This window comes from Osmerus eperlanus, chromosome 13 (genome assembly GCF_963692335.1).
Source record: "Osmerus eperlanus chromosome 13, fOsmEpe2.1, whole genome shotgun sequence".
NCBI classification, from domain to species: domain Eukaryota; kingdom Metazoa; phylum Chordata; class Actinopteri; order Osmeriformes; family Osmeridae; genus Osmerus; species Osmerus eperlanus.
In genome coordinates, this window is record NC_085030.1 from 17,210,444 (window position 1) to 17,227,943 (window position 17,500).

Consider the following 17,500-nt stretch of genomic DNA (forward strand, 5'->3'; position numbering starts at 1 on the left):
GTCTCCGGCCACGGGAGTGAAGGCCCAGAAGAAGTCTTCCCCCAGGTAGGCCTTCTCCAGGGTGAAGTGCTGGTAGGTCTTCAGGCTGGTCGTCACCTCTGCCAGCGGGTTGGCATGGCCCTTGTGCAGGGTCTGCTTCCCAAAGTCTTTGTCCTGGAGAAAACCATTCAACCAAAACGGGGAGAGGTGGGGTTGACAAGGTTACTGGAAAGGATTTTGTAAGAAATTAGGCTGAACTAGTTCTGGGCTTGAAGCCATTGCAGGTAATTTGCTGTCAAAGAAGGAAGGTGAAAGTACGGTTAAAATCTTTTATCTCAAAGTAGCATTTTACCTTTTCCTTCCTTCTATTAAGACTTAAAAACATTCTTAAAATAAAAAGTGATGAAATTCCAGTGAACCAAAGCAATTTTGAGTTTCACAACTTGATGTTACATTACTAAATAATCTGCCAACGCTGAATACTGATCTCACAAGTGGTTCTGACAGCAAATACATCTATTCTGTGTGTTCTGCATGATGCATACTTAAAATAATCCTTTTACTTTGATGGATGTTTATAAAACTTCAGTAAATATTAAAGAAAAATAGACAAATTATGTTTTGTAATTTTGCAAGCCATTTTCACCAACATTCACAAATCTTTCTACCATCACATCCCTAAACAGCACTATGACTATGTTCATGAGAAGGGAGTTGCTTACTGTACATTGTAACTGTGCAGCACCACTACGGGGGGGGGGGGGGGGGGGGGACCCAGGCTGCTGGGTGAGTCTGTGGGGGGGGGGAGGCAGGAGGCACTGGGCCGAAGCAGGGGTCGATAATGGGATTGATTGGATAGGATTGCAGCACCCGTTCGCTTGCTAATATCCACCGATCTTAACACAGCAATCAGAGTCATTAAACAGTTAACCCTGGTCTGCAGCAGGTCTGTGTGTGTGTGTACATTGGGTGATCGTCTCAGAGCTTAGTGGAAGAGGACACACACACATAAACACAAACACAGATTCACAAGGAAAAATACAAAATAAAAAGTAGCCATTACTACCTGTTGGACCTCACAGATTAATACATTAACACAAAAAGACACTAAATACATGCCAGTATGCAAGGGCTCACAGGCGAAAACTGACAATTTGGGGGAAAACAACTTCTAAAGGTTTAAAAAATATTTTCGAAAAAAAAAGCTACCTTGAGTTTCTGGATCTTTCCTGCCAGGGAGGAGTGCGTTCCCACGTGCTGGAACAGAGACGGCTTGAAGCGGATCCTCAGGTTGGCCTTCTGCCTGTCACAGTGTTTCTGCGCGTGCGTGAGAGTGTGTGTGTGTGAGTGTGAGTGTACGTGTGTGTGTGAGAGTGCGTGTGTGTGTGTACATGTGTGTGTGAGAGTGCGTGTGTGAGTGTACATGTGTGTGTGCGTGTGTGTGTACGTGTGTGTGTGTGAGAGTGTGTGTGTGTGTACATGTGTGTGTGTGAGAGTGTGTGTGTGTGTATATGAGAGTAGCAAAGAAGAAGGTGGGATATGAGGAGGGAATAAATTATTGTAAGTGGGAGTCACAGCATTCTTCATGCTAGTGAACAGCTGGAATTATGTTGATGTATTCTGACCACGAGACGCTTGACCTCTGAACTCACCGCATCCTTCTCAGGATTGCACACCTTGACCCACATGATGTGGTCCAACAGCCAATCAATGGGCTTGTCCTTGTAGAACATTAGCATAAATTCCACTATGAGAGACAGGTCCAGGGATTTGAACATCTTACCTTGGGAGAGACAGGGAGAGATTCAGTATTAATGCAGGACATCAAATGTGCCCAACAATGGGGCCAGGCAGTAGAACTGAAGGCCTGGTTTGTAATTGGGCCAGGAAAGAAAGTAAAACAATTATTAAAATAAAAAAAGAGAACCCGTTATGACCAAAGATTGAAGCTAAACTTAGCCAACATGCCCTGAAATTAAATCTGTGTAAAAAAGAATTAGGCATAGAGCCTTGAGCACTGAAACTGTATCCAGTGTAATTTAATTGTCTGATTTAATAATGATTTTAATTTGTTAGTAGCTGTTCTTCACAAGTCACCCAGCGGGCTACATGCAAATATGATTTGGGTCAAATACAAACAAGGATCATGTGAAAGGCATAAAATACATTTTATTGACTTTGAAGGGCAAAGCTCTGAAGCAGTTTTCATTTCAACAGTAAAAGCAGTTATCACTTTCACAAGTTTAACAGACAGCTACAGAGCGAAACATCTCAGTGATTGCTCATTTGTCCCTCCACCTTCATGGGTGATCTGATCTCAGAGCAGCGTTAAGATGCAAAGAGACAGGTCATGCTGATCACATTGCATCTATGTTAGTTTTACAGTTTAAATCATACATCTTACAATTGTATTTCTGTTACAGGGTAGCCATTATGTTTCCTGTAAAGTTGGTATGGATTCAAATTCTATTGTGACTGTCTCCTTGGCAGGATGCAATAGCACTGTGTGAGTGTGTGTGTGTTTGTGTGTGTGTACCTACCTGTCTGTCTGTCTATGTGGATCTGTGTAACATCTGAAGCACAGTGAATGGGTAATATTCCAGTAAGCAGGACAAGATAATCAGTCAGTCAGTCTGTGAGGAGTCTGTAGAGTTCAAGGTGGACCAAAAGAGCTTATGGAAAGTGAATCTCCATGACTAGCTCCTAGATAAGTGGAGCAGAAGTGTTCTCAGCATGTGTTTGTGTTAGAATGTGTGTGAGTGAGTGTATTTGTGTGTGTGTGTAACTGACAGCAAGAAAGAGGGGCTGCTGGGGTGAGATATGAGCCCAGGTGCATTCTGGGTAGTCAGAGTGGCCACTAGAAGAGTTTTCATCTGTATTCACCTCTCTACTTGTTCACAGTCCACTGCCTCCCCATGACTCCCTCTCCCTCCCTTTCTCTTCCCCCTCTCTCCCTCCCTTTCTCCTCCCTTACTCTCCCCCACTCTCTCCTTTGCCCTCTCTCCCTCCCTTTCTCCTCCCCTACTCTCCCTCGCTCTGTCTCCTTCCACCACTCTCCCCCTCTCTCTTTTCCTTTCTCCTCCACTCTCCCTGGCTCCTTACCCCACTCTCTCTCTCTCCTCTTCCTCTCCCTGGCTCTCTCTCCTCCCCCAATTATCCCCCTCTCTCTCTTCCTCTCTCCTCCCCCCACTTGCCATCATACTATCACTTCCAGCCATACACAGACCTGCATACTTAGCAACACACACACACACATACACAGAGAGATACACTGGGGTAGGCCTTGAAGCAATATGTTTTCTAATGAAACCCTGTTTTTGTTTTAGATTCAATCAATACATGCTAATTGGGTGTGCTCAAGCCTTCGGCGAGAGCACAACCTTTGTTCTCTCACATATATATTATTATTATTATTCTTTTTGCCCCCCTAAAACTCAGTCAATATTTGGCCTACATAGACAAAGTAGGTGTCAAAAGTTTCGTCTTGGTAGCGATTGAGTTGCTTCTATTGGAATTTACGTTCCGTTGCATGGTTTAGGCTGAAGTTAAGTTTTTGTGGCGAAAAGTGAAGCTAACGGTGGCTAATTTGCTAGCCACAGTCACTGACGTTACTAACGTCACTACGTCACTAACGTCACGAAAACACGCGTGACTACCTTTGGCAGAACATTCGTTTCGCATCTGTTAACTTGGGGGATAGCTAGGCTAACTATAGCTTTACTGCAAGGCAGCTGCAGAAACGCCACAAGCAAAGAGGCCAGGGTGATAACTATTTACTCATTTTACTTTGTGATATGACACACAATTGTGATGTGTAATGTACAATATAAGCTGATATTATTAAGGAAGTACATCTACTTTCGGAAACAGTAGTCTACTATTTCACTGAAGTATTAGCATCATGACGTTAGCCTGTGTTGCCCGGGCAACACATACTACAGTGGTCTATGATGTATCTGTTTTCAATCGTTAAAATAAACATTCCTCACATATACATTTTCGTTGTAGGATTTATTATGACATTATATTACAAGTAAACGATTTGTGGGTGAAATTATCATTACCTGTGGTTTCAATCCAGTGTATCACTGCAACGCTGTAGCCTACGCGAGACACTACAAAAACATCTACACAGCTGTAGGAAGTCAAACGGCGACAGAACATGTTCGGCACTCCCCTTACTTAAATCAAAAGTCTATCTAACTACTAACCTGAACTTCATTGCCACAGCCTAAACTTTGTCAATCTGTTCATGAAAATAATTAATTTCAGCCTAAACCGTACAACGGAACGTTAAATCCAATTCAACCAACGCAATCGCTACCAAGACGAACACAGCAGTAACGCTAGTCTAGTACTGTACCGTTGTAGTACAATTTACCGGGGCAGCTTCTTCACACAGGGCTATATCGCATTTTGCGTTGTTACTGACAATGATCGCTACCAGTGAGCTTTTTATGAATGAGCGATTTTCCACTAAATACATGTCAAGCTTATTTACATTTTGGGGTGCATATTTTCAGTTAGCAGATGGTACTGTTTGAATCGCGATTCCATCTTCTACTGCCGGTAATGTCGTAGAATAATCTTCAAAGGGGGTCCTTTATTAATGAATGAATGCAATGAGTAGGCTAAATGCATGAAAATATCACGAGAAGGGAAAAACTTAAAAGGACGTTTAAGTCATGGCACAGGACCCCTGTGCAACCGACGCAAGCAAGCACACCCTACAATTTCCCCAGAAATTGTACCCTCTCTAGTTAATGTAAGAAGTGCTAAAGCTGTGGGCGGACTGAAGCTCTCCTGTCAGAAGAGAGCTCTTCCACTGAGAGAAAGGGGAGGTGTAAACACCTGCTAGTTCTGAATAAAAACCTGCTCTCAAATTATCCACAAACTTCTACAAGGGGGAGAGTGTGTAAGAGAGAGTGCATGTGTGTGTGTGTGTGAGAGAGAGAGTGCATGTGTGTGTGTGAGAGAGAGAGAGTGCATGTGTGTGTGTGAGAGAGAGTGCATGTGTGTGTGTGTGTGTGTGTGTGTGTGTGTGTGTGTGTGTGTGTGTGTGTGTGTGTGAGAGAGAGAGAGAGAGAGAGAGTGTGTGAGTGTATGTGAGAAAAGGAGAGAGCGTGGGAGTGTGTACCTGTGATAAAGTGACACAGTGTGTGAGTGTGTTAGTGCCCAGTGTGCGTGTGTGAGTGTGTTAGTGCCCTGTTTTCCTGTGCCACTACATGCTGACTCAGCAGAACACAGTGCTGGAAGAGTCTACATCTCAGAGTTACACAACGTTGGGGGCCGTGTCAGAAGTGTTGAGTAAGCAAAGACAAAACGTGAACACAATGCATTCCTTTAATCTGAGGCGAACTACATGCTCTGAATCTCCACAGGATAAGAACAGCCTTCTAAAGGAAGCCCAGGGTCGTGTCTCAATTGTCTGTTGTGGTAACCTTCCCTCCTTACCTTCCTTTCACCCTCTCAGACTCAAACTGAGGTGAAGGGAGTAACGATGGCTGTTCACGGACCTGACTGCTTTAACCACGCACAAACAGCAAACTTTGGAGAGGAGATGATCAAGACGATGATTATTTTCAAGCTAATTTTAGGTTGATCAATGATTTGTAATGAAGTACTAATGTACTTGAATGACTACTAAGTATTGCTTGAATAGAGCCTTAAGCAAATTGCTATTTTGTTGACAAATTACCAATGTTTTTTCGATTTGTCTCCTGAATTAAAATGCATTTGACTTTTCAATCTTAGACTGAAGCCAAACAAAACAATTATACCTATTGCACTGTGGGAATACTAATTTAGACTTAATCAATTTGTTTCTGAGCATTGTTGGTGAGAAACTGATCGGTAATAGCTGATTCTCTTCTTACTGCTAAGAGGCATTCAAACATAATCTCATTTACTTTAATGTCTCCCTCTCTTTCTCTTCGTGTTGTTCTATTCTTGGGCAGACCGGTCCTGTGCTTGTACATCAGGGGTCCCCAAACTTTTTTCTGCGAGGGCCAGATAATTTTTCCTTTCTTTAACGTGGGGCCGGGTCTGTCGGTAACAGAAAATTATCCTAATAGAAAATCCTATATGCTAACCGCTAGCCTCTATCTGCTAACCGCTAGCCCCAATCTGCTAACCGCTAGCTCCTATCTGCTAACTGCTAGCCCCTATCTGCCACCCGCTAGCCAATCTCTGCTAACCCCAACCCCTACAGAATCAGATAGCCCACGAGAAAACACCTCGGCTCAGCAGAGCACAGGCGTCGGATTACGGCGAACAAAGTCACAAATCGCCCAGAGGAATTATGTATCCAGCGCTGCACAGATTATCCTGACAGCAGAGAGTGTTGTTATGGTGCGTCTCGGATCATTATCAACGTGTTTGCTGATGACATTTACATAACTCTGAGGTGTAAAGCCCCTGACACTATGACAACCACTGGGATATCTAGCCAACACAGCAACGGCCTTGTATCAGTTACTGATTTAGAAAATGATGTATTTTAGTTTTAGAAGGGTTTGTAGATTAATATATATATATAATACAAAACAGACACAAAGTCCAAACTGCGAGAAATTCTCTACAATGTGCCTACATACTGATCTGTATTCTGTAACCAAAAGATGCGACAATCGAGGTTGTGTATTTTCCGTGACCAACGTTGTTGACGCCACAGCGGAGACGACTCGGTAAGGGCTCGTTCTGGGGTCTGGAGACACAAGCCTGACGGCTTATCAGAATCAGACTGAGCGTGCCCCGGACGGCGTGTCGGTTATGGTTGTCGGGCCGGGCCTGCAGTTCTTGGGTTATCCACGGCGACCGAGCAGTCCAATTAAGTGTGAGCTGCGGAGACTCGCAGAGGAAGAGTGTGAGCGTGAGAGAGAATGTCTCTCTGTGTTTTTTATTTTGATACATGTACTTTTTATGTTATTATTTAATAAACATACATTATTATAAGTAGTAGACAGAGACAGAGACAAAGAGTGAGACAGAGAGTGAGACAGAGAGAGAGAGACAGAGAGAGAGAGAAACAGAGAGAGAGAGAAACAGAGAGAGAGAAACAGAGAGAGAGAGAGAGAGAGACAGAGAGAGAGAGAGAGAGAGAGAAACAGAGAGCGAGAGAGAGAGAGAGAGAGAGAGAGGCATGGAGTAAAAGATGTCTTCCCTCCAATCTCCACAGCAGGAAGCTGATCAGACGGCTGGGCTGCTAAACTGACAGGCGCGCCTCGCTTCGTTAAGCACAGAGAGAGACGAGCAGGGAAGCTGTGCCTGTCAGAAGCTTATCTGACACGGTTTTCACTTACGTGTTTGATAGCTCAGAGAGGAGAGAGGGAGATAGGGGGAGGAGCAGTCAGACCATTCATTTAGGATCCTAGAGGTAAACAACTCGCCAGCAGTGTCTGTGTTTCCTGGCTGCAAGATAACCCAGGAAACAACATTTGTTTTTGTCTGCAGGAACCAGGTGATTGCTTCACCACAGATCAATAACTCAACAGCCCATGGTGAGCGAGGCTAGCTGCATGGAGAGATGACGGTTCTCAACTTAATGGCCGTGGACTCCATGTCGGTTCTGCTGTCCTCCGAGTCTTTCTTTCTCATGTTGTCAGGTTAACTGTCTAAAGGCTCCTTTAGAACCATAACTGGACTTCTGCAGCAACAGGTGGTGCTGGTGGGGGGTGGTGCTCCTTCTGAGGGCTTCAGCTGGACCAGCTGGAGGTGGTCTGGGAGCTGCAGGCACGCCTCAGATATTAACCTCCTCTGTCTGGGCGAGGGAGTTAAAACTGACCTTAGATGACAGTCTGTAGGGGCTCCTTGATCACGCCTCCCCATGGGTGGGTAATTAGGTGATGGGAGGGTGGAGGGAGAGGGTAGACGAGAGAGAGACAGAGAGAGACAGAGAGAGGCAGAAGGAGAGAGAGAGACAGACAGAGGGAGAAAGAGGGAGAAAGAGGGAGAGAGAGATAGAGAGAGGGAGACACAGAAAGAGAGAGAAAGACAGACAGAGAGGGCATCAATCAATGGTTAAGCCAGGCCCATAGCAGCGCTCAGGGACCTATTAGCCTAAAGTGGAGAAGCAGAGGCTCATGGGAAGAGTGCGGCACTGTGTAATTGTGTGTGTGTGTGAGGAGTGTGTGTGTGAGGAGTGTGTGTGTGTGTGTGTGTGTGTGTGTGTGTGTGTGTGTGTGTGTGAGTGAGTGAGTGTTAGGGAGAAGGAGAAGAAATGGAACAGAATGGGAAAGAGACTAGGAGATGGGAAAATGTGCGTCAACCAAGAAGAAATAAAAGAAAAGCTTTATGAGTGTGTGTGCCCGCACGCGCGTGTGTGTGCCCGCCCGCGCGTGTGCGTGTGTGTGTGTGTGGGTTTCTGTCTCGGGAAGAATGGACAAGCTGTGAAGAGGTGTATTTTTGGCTGTAAAATCATTTTGGTTTTCCTCACTGGTAGTTGGAAGCAAATTTCCTTATTTAGAAGGCTATCTAAAGATGACATCCCCTCTATTCTGTTCACAGCAGTCACTTCAAGCATGTTTGTTGTCTGGGCATAAATCCTTAAGGGTTCACTTATTTAATTCTCTCAGGACAATTGTGCTCTTAGTCGTCCTCTGCTGGAAGGGGTCCTCACAGAGACAGCTTGTTGCAACACAGCTGGTATGTGTGTGACCAGGAGGGCCCACGAGCAACGCTAGCTAGCTCTTAACCCATCAGCAGAGAGTCACAAGACAACAGCCACCACTTAAGCCACTGAATGGAGAGGGTCAGAGTTCATGGAAGTAACAAAGTGGAATTCATCCCCAGCAAGACCATCACAGTCCCATGACAGAGAGACAACCTTAAGTATCCAAGAATTCCCCTCAGGGGGCTCCCATTTCCAGATTTCCACCAATCATCTCAAATCAAGCTACGCTGTGTTTTGGTCTCAGAATCAGTTCTGACGTGACACTGCGAACGGCGGCCAAAAAGCGTGCGTCCATGTGGACGCCTCGTGTCGAGTCCTCTCTGGACGCCTCGTGTCGGGTCCTGAGGGCGGGGTTACTGTGTTCTGTTTGCGTTGGGCTGCGCTGGCTGTCAATAACTCTTTATTCTGGGTCATGCAACGGCGGTCAGACTGAGGCCAGAAACACACAACATGTGGTCCTCATCTTGTTCTGCCAATAACACGACCACTGAAGTCTGGCATCGCTCTCTCCCCCCCCTCAGAACCCTTCCTACAGACACACACTTCCTTTCCTCCAATTTCCTGCGGTTCCAGTCAGATGAGCTCCCTGGTTTAACACGCCAGCCACTGCTGATAGACTTCATAGGGCAGGAGTAATTGATTACTCTCGACAGGATCGTTAGCACCCAGATCAAACCAAGATGGACGCTTCATTTGACTGCAGATCTAATTCCACGGGGGGTAATTCGTAATTCAGAGAAGTTTTGGAGCTTGACCAACTTTCTGTCTCTAGCTGCATATTTTATTGAAAAAAGTTATCTTTTTCATATTTTTTGAGAAAAGTACTTCAAAAGAAATAGCACACCTCTTACCATTTATCAGGATTATGCATTTGAGCATCTTTTAAGTTCATTCATGTCACACACATTTAAGATATTAGTTTCCTATCTAAAGTTTAAAAGCCATTTAAAAGTTCATTTTCAGCCTGTGACTGAAGACCCGGTACCTGTAAGTAGTGTTACTTGTAGCAATAGCTGGTTGATGCTTGTATTGTAGCTTAGCTACCTGTGCTAGCAGCTGTCAACAAATATTTGGCCTGTATTCTTGTTGGTGATTGATACAGTACATATTTAAATGCAACCCTTTATAATGATAAGATAACTTATTTTGAGGGTGTAGGTTCTTTAGTTATTGTCAGCTAAACACGGGTGGTTGCCTCTCCTGCTTCTGTCAACGGTAGCATGCTACGCTAGCTCATATGACCCAGACTCACCGATGAAGCCCAGCTGGGAGAACTCCAAGATCATCCACTCTTCAGAAGACTGCTGCAGGGCAAAGTTCTTCATGGTGGTGAAGTAATTTGGACGAGCAACAATGTCATCCTCCAGCTGAGAGGGAGACAGGGAGGGAGGGAGGGAGACAGAGACAGAGAGAGAGACAGAGAGAGAGAGAGAGATGGAGAGAGAGACACAGAGAGAGAGAGACAGAGAGAGAGAGATGGAGACACAGAGAGAGAGAGAGAGAGTTGGAGAGGGAGACAGAGAGAGAGAGATGGAGAGAGAGACAGAGAGAGATGGAGAGGGAGACAGAGAGAGATGGAGAGAGAGACAGAGAGAGGGAAACAGAGAGAGAGAGACAGAGAGAGAGAGATGGAGAGAGACAGAGAGAGAGAGATGGAGAGAGAGACAGAGACAGATGGAGAGAGAGACAGAGAGAGAGAGAGATGGAGAGAGAGACAGAGAGAGATGGAGAGGGAGACAGAGAGAGAGAGAGATGGAGGGAGACAGAGAGAGATAGATGGAGACAGAGAGAGACGGAGAGAGAGACAGAGAGAGAGATGGAGAGAGAGACAGAGAGAGAGAGAGACAGAGAGAGACAGAGAGAGGGAGACAGAGAGATAGACAGATGGAGAGAGAGACAGAGAGAGAGAGAGATGGAGAGACAGAGAGAGAGAGATGGAGAGAGAGAGATAGAGACAGAGAGAGACAGAGAGAGAGATGGAGAGAGAGACAGAGAGAAAAGAGAAAACAAATTATTACAAATAAGTTGCAGTTTCCCTCCATCTTTTAATAGGGGGGATTTACGTGACAATTCCCTCTCATTAGATCTAATTAAATACTAATAGGTCTAATTTGTGGCAATGGGCTTATGTGATTGCAACCATATGGCTTAAACTATTCAATAATTGAAATCTCTGGAGGGGTCACAAACATTACTCTGTGCTACACTTTGGAAGCTGTGAACCGGATTTCTACCATTCAGTAAGTTGTTTAACAAAACAATAACTTCAAAGAGGAAGTTAGTGAAAACAACATCAGCAAAATGTATCAAATTAGGTTGAAAAGAGCCCCAACACCAAAACCTTATAGTGAATCAAACACAGATCACAACCTTATAGTGAATCAACAGAACAGACAATACTAAACTGAAACAAAACGGAAAAGAAGGCTTGTTTCACAGCTCATCCTACCGAGAGGTGACGGTTGCTTTGTGTGTGTGTGTAAGTGTGAGGATGAGAGAGTGTGTGTGTGTGTAAGAGAGAGAGAGTGGCAGTGTGTCTGTCTAAACAGATGAGGTGATTATGGGAGGAATAAACTGAGCTATAACGCTGCCCTCGCCTCGTCCAGCCTGCAGTATTAGACTTAAGCAAACCTGTCACTTCCCCTCCCTTCCTCCTCTTCCTCCCTCCCACATTCTGAGGAGGAAGAGGAGGAGAGAAGGAGGGAGAAGAGAAGAAGAGGAGGGAGAAGAGGAGAGACAGGCTGGATGTGTGTAAGTGGTACGCGGAGCGGACGGTGATTTCTGACAGATATCCGTTTCTCCCCCACCAGCTGGAGACGCAGAGGCTGCATTGCTCTCACTGTCTGACCAGGAACTGAAGGAAACTGGATGTGTATTTAATCATATGTACATGTTGATGTTTCCTCATGGTGGGGTGGGTTCTGCCTGGTGTGTGTGTGTGTGTGTGTGTCTGGGCTGCAGGTATATTGTGTAGGCTTTATTCTTCTCCACAAACCAAAAGGAATCACTGAAGAAAAGTTGTGGAAAGGTTCAGCAACCTCAACCCAGTGACTGATGGGGTCGTTGAGATTCCAGTAAACCAAAGCGACAAGATCAAGCCGGGCCCCAGCCCTCACCAGGCCCTGCTGAGGGCTGCTGAGGGCTGCCGAGGGCTGCTGAGGGCTGGGATCGTTCAGGCAGCAAGTTCAACAGCCAGAACGGGCTGTTTCCATGATCTGATCAAAGCTCCCCAAAACTCCCATGGAACAACGCTGGCACCAACGTTAACTTCTGCACATGTGATCCATCCAGAGGGTCTGATTCTGACTAGAACATTCCACAGGGGACGGCCAGTGGGGACAAAAACCAGCTGATGGTGTAATCAAAACCCTCCTCTTAGAAGCACTGTGAATGGCATCTGCATCTTCCACTGCCTTCTCAAGGTTGGTAACCAGGTAACCGGGTAACTAGGTAACCACATGGAGGTAATCAGACTGCCCCACCAGAGGAAAATCCCTCAAAGAGCCAACGTCAACAAACATCTCCCAGGACCCCCGCCCTCCCAGGGTCAAAGTTCACCACTGAGGTCTCACCAGCTACACCTGAGACCAAAGTCCTTGCTTCCTCTACATTCCAGCGTACGTCAGTCTTACAGGAGGGCTCGTGCATGGTCGCTGTGTTCAGAGGCTGCCCTGACTCACTGCTCCCACAAGCACAGGGGCTGCACTGTCTGAGCTGAGTATTTGACGCGGTTTTCAAAAACGACAGGAGGTCAAGGTGGCGAGCAACACCCATAAAAGACGCTCTCAGGCACCTTGCCACGTCAGCGAGTTACGGAGCAGAAAGTAGATTTAGTTTTCAACCGCAGCCCAACATCACCATGCTCAATGACCTGTTCAAACGTTCAGAGAGGCTGCATAAAACGGATTCACAGCTCAGACACTTCAAACACTTCCTCCCTGTAATCTTGTCTGGGAAAGATGTGGGTTCTCTCCAGCCCAGAGGGAACATGTGGGTTCTCTCCAGCCCAGAGGGAACATGTGGGTTCTCTCCAGCCCAGAGGGAACATGTGGGTTCTCTCTAGCCCAGAGGGAACATGTGGGTTCTCTCCAGCCCAGAGGGAACATGTGGGTTCTCTCCAGCCCAGAGGGAACATGTGGGTTCTCTCCAGCCCAGAGGGAACATGTGGGTTCTCTCTAGCCCAGAGGGAACATGTGGGTTCTCTCCAGCCCAGAGGGAACATGTGGGTTCTCTCCAGCCCAGAGGGAACATGTGGGTTCTCTCCAGCCCAGAGGGAACATGTGGGTTCCTACCTGTACGTAGTACGTCCCCTTAGACTGGGCGTACATCATTAGGAAACAGTAGTCCAGGTTCTGCTTCGTTCTCCACCTGGAGGGGAACAGGAAGGAAGGAGGGGAACAGGAAGGAAGGAGGGGAACAGGAAGGAGGGGAACAGGAAGGAAGGAGGGGAACAGGAAGGAGGGGAACAGGAAGGAAGGAGGGGAACAGGAAGGAGGGGAACAGGAAGGAGGGGAACAGGAAGGAAGGAGGGGAACAGGAAGGAGGGGATCAGGAAGGAGGGGAACAGGAAGGAGGGGAACAGGAAGGAAGGAGGGGAACAGGAAGGAAGGAGGGGAACAGGAAGGAGGGGAACAGGAAGGAGGGGAATAAAAAGATAAACATTCAATAAAAAAAAACCTTGACCATCGCAGAATGATAGAAGATTGTCTACAGTAACGGGCTCACAAACAGCATTAGAGTCCAACACTGCCTCAAACCAGAGTCCCTCAAATGAAGAAGTGACACACACACACCTCACCCCTAACCTCCTCACACACACACACACACACACCTCCCCCCACACACACTTTGGATTGGATGAGAGAGCTGCATCAGAGCAGCTTAACATGGGAGCGGTGAAAAGAGAAAACGCTATCTGTAATGTGAGCCCACGACCGAGACAGCGTCCCAGAACAGGAATATTAAAACAAAAGCTTGATTAGGAGCAGGAAATTGTGAGGAACAATTTCTTCAACACAACCACACAGCGTCTAATCCGCTACGGCCCTCGGGCACACGCATAAACCCCCCGTTAACCCACTTAGAAATCTTACGTCCCAAAAGCAAAACACGACAAACATTTTAGGAAACTTGACTCTCTACAATACATTCTCTTCTATGGAATGTCAGGTCAACAGTAAAATAGTGAAGGACAGTTATATGTGTTCAACTGAAATATACACAAATAAGTATTATTAAATGTATTTGTCTGAACAGAGATGTACAAACAATAGCTGCAGGTGTACACAGTGAGAACACATGATTCAATATTTCCGGGTTGGTCTAATTGCCGGATAAGCTTTCTTAATTGAAGCTGTGCCAGTGAGATAAGATAGATGTTCACCCCATCCCACGCACACATAACAAGTCAAGAGGGCTTTTCTCTGAGGCTTTTACACACCATCTGGTCATTTGATAACATGTATCACCATAAGGGCAGATGATAGGAGACAAAGACCTGTGTTTGCTGGACACTGTTGCAGCTCTGCAGCCCAGGCAGGGTCGCCCCCTGGAGTAAATCCAGCGCACCCATGGGCACAATGGATTTTTTTTCTTTCGTTTTTAAGGTTGAAAAAATATTTTTGAAAAAAGTTTACTAAAAAACGTTTCTAAAGGTTGAATTCATTTTCTCTAAAAAAAGCTTCGAAACTTTGAAAAAAAAAATGGCATCATTGATGAGGACTCTGTAGAGTAGAGTCCTCATCAAGTCCTTATCTGCTCTGCTCTGTTTTAGGCTTCTCTGTTCTCCTCGCCTCTCTTCCCCTCTCCTTTCACTGTGTGTGTAAAAAATATATTTAAATGAATGATCAAAAAAAGTTAGCAAAAAAAGTTTCCTAAGGTTGAAAAATATTTTCTAACTAATGTGAGCGAAATATATGTTTTTTTCCCCCACACACAGTACATAGAAAATGCCTGTTATGGATGAGACAGGGAGTTAACAAGTACAGGTACAGTGGAAGTCTTTGATTATTCTCCTTCCCTAGCAGCCTATCTAAAACTACAATAAAGAATCTAAACCTAGAATAAAGAAGTCATAATCTTATGTGAGATACTATATACTCATCTCTATATAATGTAGATCATATGGCGTATACTGTATAATATAAATAAAGAACTGAATGACGCATCATACCATCTCCTCAGCTTTCACAGTGCCATGGTGACAGGCTCTTTGACACTCGCTCAGAACTCCACAACTCATCTCTGCTCCCTGCTGCGTGCGCTAATGTGAAAATAAGCTCTTGCAAACACACATCTGTAAAGAACACACATACAGGATAACACACAGAGGGGAAGCAACACACACAAACTGGTCGATAACACACTCACAGGAAAGAGAACACACACTCACAGGAAAGAGAACACACACGTTTGTCTTCTCTTTCCTCCTCTTTAAAATCTCTCTCCTTCCTCTCCTCTCCTTCACATTCTGCTCTCCTCCCTTGATGGCCTGTACCTGTCCAGCCCTGTCCTCATGCATTATAAAGCCCTCCTTCTTCACAAGCTGTCTGTAGTTGGCAAACAAGGCCAGCTCTTCCTGCTGCAGCCCCGGTCCTGCTACTGGCTGCATCTGCTGCCCTGAATCTGGGTTGACACTCAAGACATATGGAACTACACATCCTGGTAAGTACACATACACACACACCTCATATATCCAGCCTATCTATCCTGCTGTGTCCAAGCCGGTACAAGACCAGGCGCTTGATCGATAAGGAACATTGTCTCGTTCAGCCGTTCGTCCTGGAAAAGAGCAGCAAGCGTGCGAGCAGAGGTGCAGGGGAAGAAGGAAGAGGAGAGGGGTGAATAAGACATGGCTGCTGGGCCGAATCGATTGAGGGGGCTTTGATTTACCGGAGCTCAACAGACTGGCTTTAATCTCTATAGTGTTTGTGTCATCACTGCTGTGGGAGGGGGCCATACCGGGGCTAGCGGTTTGGCTAGTCTTGCGCCTATTTTTGGAGAGTTAGCCTAGCGGTTCTTTTTGGAAGAAGCTAGCCTATTAGAAATTTGCTACAGTTGGATACCCTAGCGCCGATGTTGCTTGGTTGAAGACTGCCGGGTGGTTTTGCTAAGCTGAAGCTAAAGGGGTTCTGTATGGGTAAAGCTAGCTGAAGCTAAAGGGGTTCTGTATGGGTAAAGCTAGCTGAAGCTAAAGGGGTTCTGTATGGGTAAAGCTAGCTGAAGCTAAAGGGGTTCTGTATGGGTAAAGCTAGCTGAAGCTAAAGGGGTTCTGTATGGGTAAAGCTAGCTGAAGCTAAAAAGGTTCTGTATGGGTAAAGCTAGCCTAGTACTGTAGCAGATCTACCTAGCTGGAACTAGTTAAGCGGTTATGTAAGATCAGGCATTACAAACCTTTTCCACTTTGCGGCCCACTTGCACAGAGCTAAGCTAGCTCAAATATAATTGTGCCCCCCAAACACATCCGTTCACTTAATTTGCGCTTATAACACATGTTTAACAACTCAAATATGTTGATATTTATTCATTTTTAATATTTTAGTTTTAACTGCTTTGGCGGCCCGCCTGCATTACCATCAGTTTGGGACAGTTTGGGAATCGCTGTCCTAGACTAGCATCAAGCACTAGTACGTTAATACGCTGAGATTGGGATGGTTTTCCAAAGCAACAAGTCAGCTAGCATACCTTGCAATCATGGGCCTATTGCACAAACAGCCATCATTTCCTGTCATGAAAAGATCTGGCAGCCCTGGTGCAGGTAAATGAGACCGCAAACAAAAAACACTATTAAAATTCTCTCTACGAATTAACAGTTGTGAGTGGAAAGGGATTGTCTGGCCAAATGAAAACCTGGAGCCAAATTGGGATCATAGCAAGGCAACGCTTTCCATATCCCACTCATTGCCCACACAATAACAGCCAACGCCTGAGGATAGGAAGGACTCACTGTAATGTTATAGCCAGAAATCTATAAACAATCGTCAGGAATTGATCGGTCTGGTCTCATATGGATCTATAGGCCTACATCTGTCTGTGTGTCTGACCTGTTGCGGTGATCTGCAAGAGGTTACTTCTGTATGGATGCCTCTCTGTCAGGGGAAGCCTATATAAACGCCATCGCCGCCATGTTGTGCTGCTACAGAGCCGTGGATCTCCCGAGAAATAAATATAACCGCGATGAGCTATGAGCTAGTGAGCCGCCAACGGGCTCTGCAACGTGAAATACAATCTGTGAGACAAAATAGAGATACAAGAACATAGCTCTTATGAATTTAGCCTACTCAGTAATGCGCTATTTGTTGTCAGCCAGCGGTGTTAGATATTTCCATTTTATGCGAAAGCGCAAAAACTCCCATTAAGTTAACACCGAATCAAATAAACGACATCTTAATCACCGGCTGCATACATGCACTGCACTAGTTTGATGAATGAGGCAAAACTCTGATTTAGTAGCCAAGGCAGTTTTACAGTCAGGGTAAAAAAGGGAATCTTTTTAATTTCCATGTAGAGTTTCATTTTAGAAGTAATGAACACCGTGTGCCTTCCGCTTGACCGCCCCCCCATCACACTCAATCTCTCCCTCTTTCTCTATCGCTCCACTGTATCACTCTCTCCTTTATTTCTCTCTCTATGGCTCCTGAGCTCTGTCTCTACAGATCCCATGGCTCTCTCATGCTTGCTTTTTCTTCTGTCCTCCCGCTCTCTCCCTCTCTCTCTCTCTCTCTCTCTCTCTCTCTCTCCCGCTCTCTCCCGCTCTCCCTCTTTCTCTCTCCCTCTTTCTCTCTCTCTCCCTCTCTCCCTCTTTCTCTCCCTCTCTCTCTTTCTCTCCCTCTCTCGATCTCTCCTTCTCTC

The 17,500-nt window shown here is 45.7% G+C and overlaps 1 protein-coding gene across 1 annotated transcript in view; it reads right to left on the reverse strand.

Moving 5' to 3' along the window:
• The window catches only part of mgat4b (alpha-1,3-mannosyl-glycoprotein 4-beta-N-acetylglucosaminyltransferase B), an 81,652-nt gene that overhangs the window by 6,610 nt on the left and 57,542 nt on the right, over window positions 1–17,500 (reverse strand). The window contains exons 7-11 of the mRNA XM_062477195.1: window positions 12,943–13,018; window positions 9,903–10,017; window positions 1,632–1,762; window positions 1,189–1,296; window positions 1–153 (exon numbers count right to left, since the gene is read on the reverse strand). The exon at window positions 1–153 is cut by the window's left edge and continues 8 nt beyond it. Of these exons, the coding sequence (XP_062333179.1) occupies window positions 1–153; window positions 1,189–1,296; window positions 1,632–1,762; window positions 9,903–10,017; window positions 12,943–13,018 (583 nt within the window). The remainder of the gene's footprint in view (window positions 154–1,188; window positions 1,297–1,631; window positions 1,763–9,902; window positions 10,018–12,942; window positions 13,019–17,500) is intronic.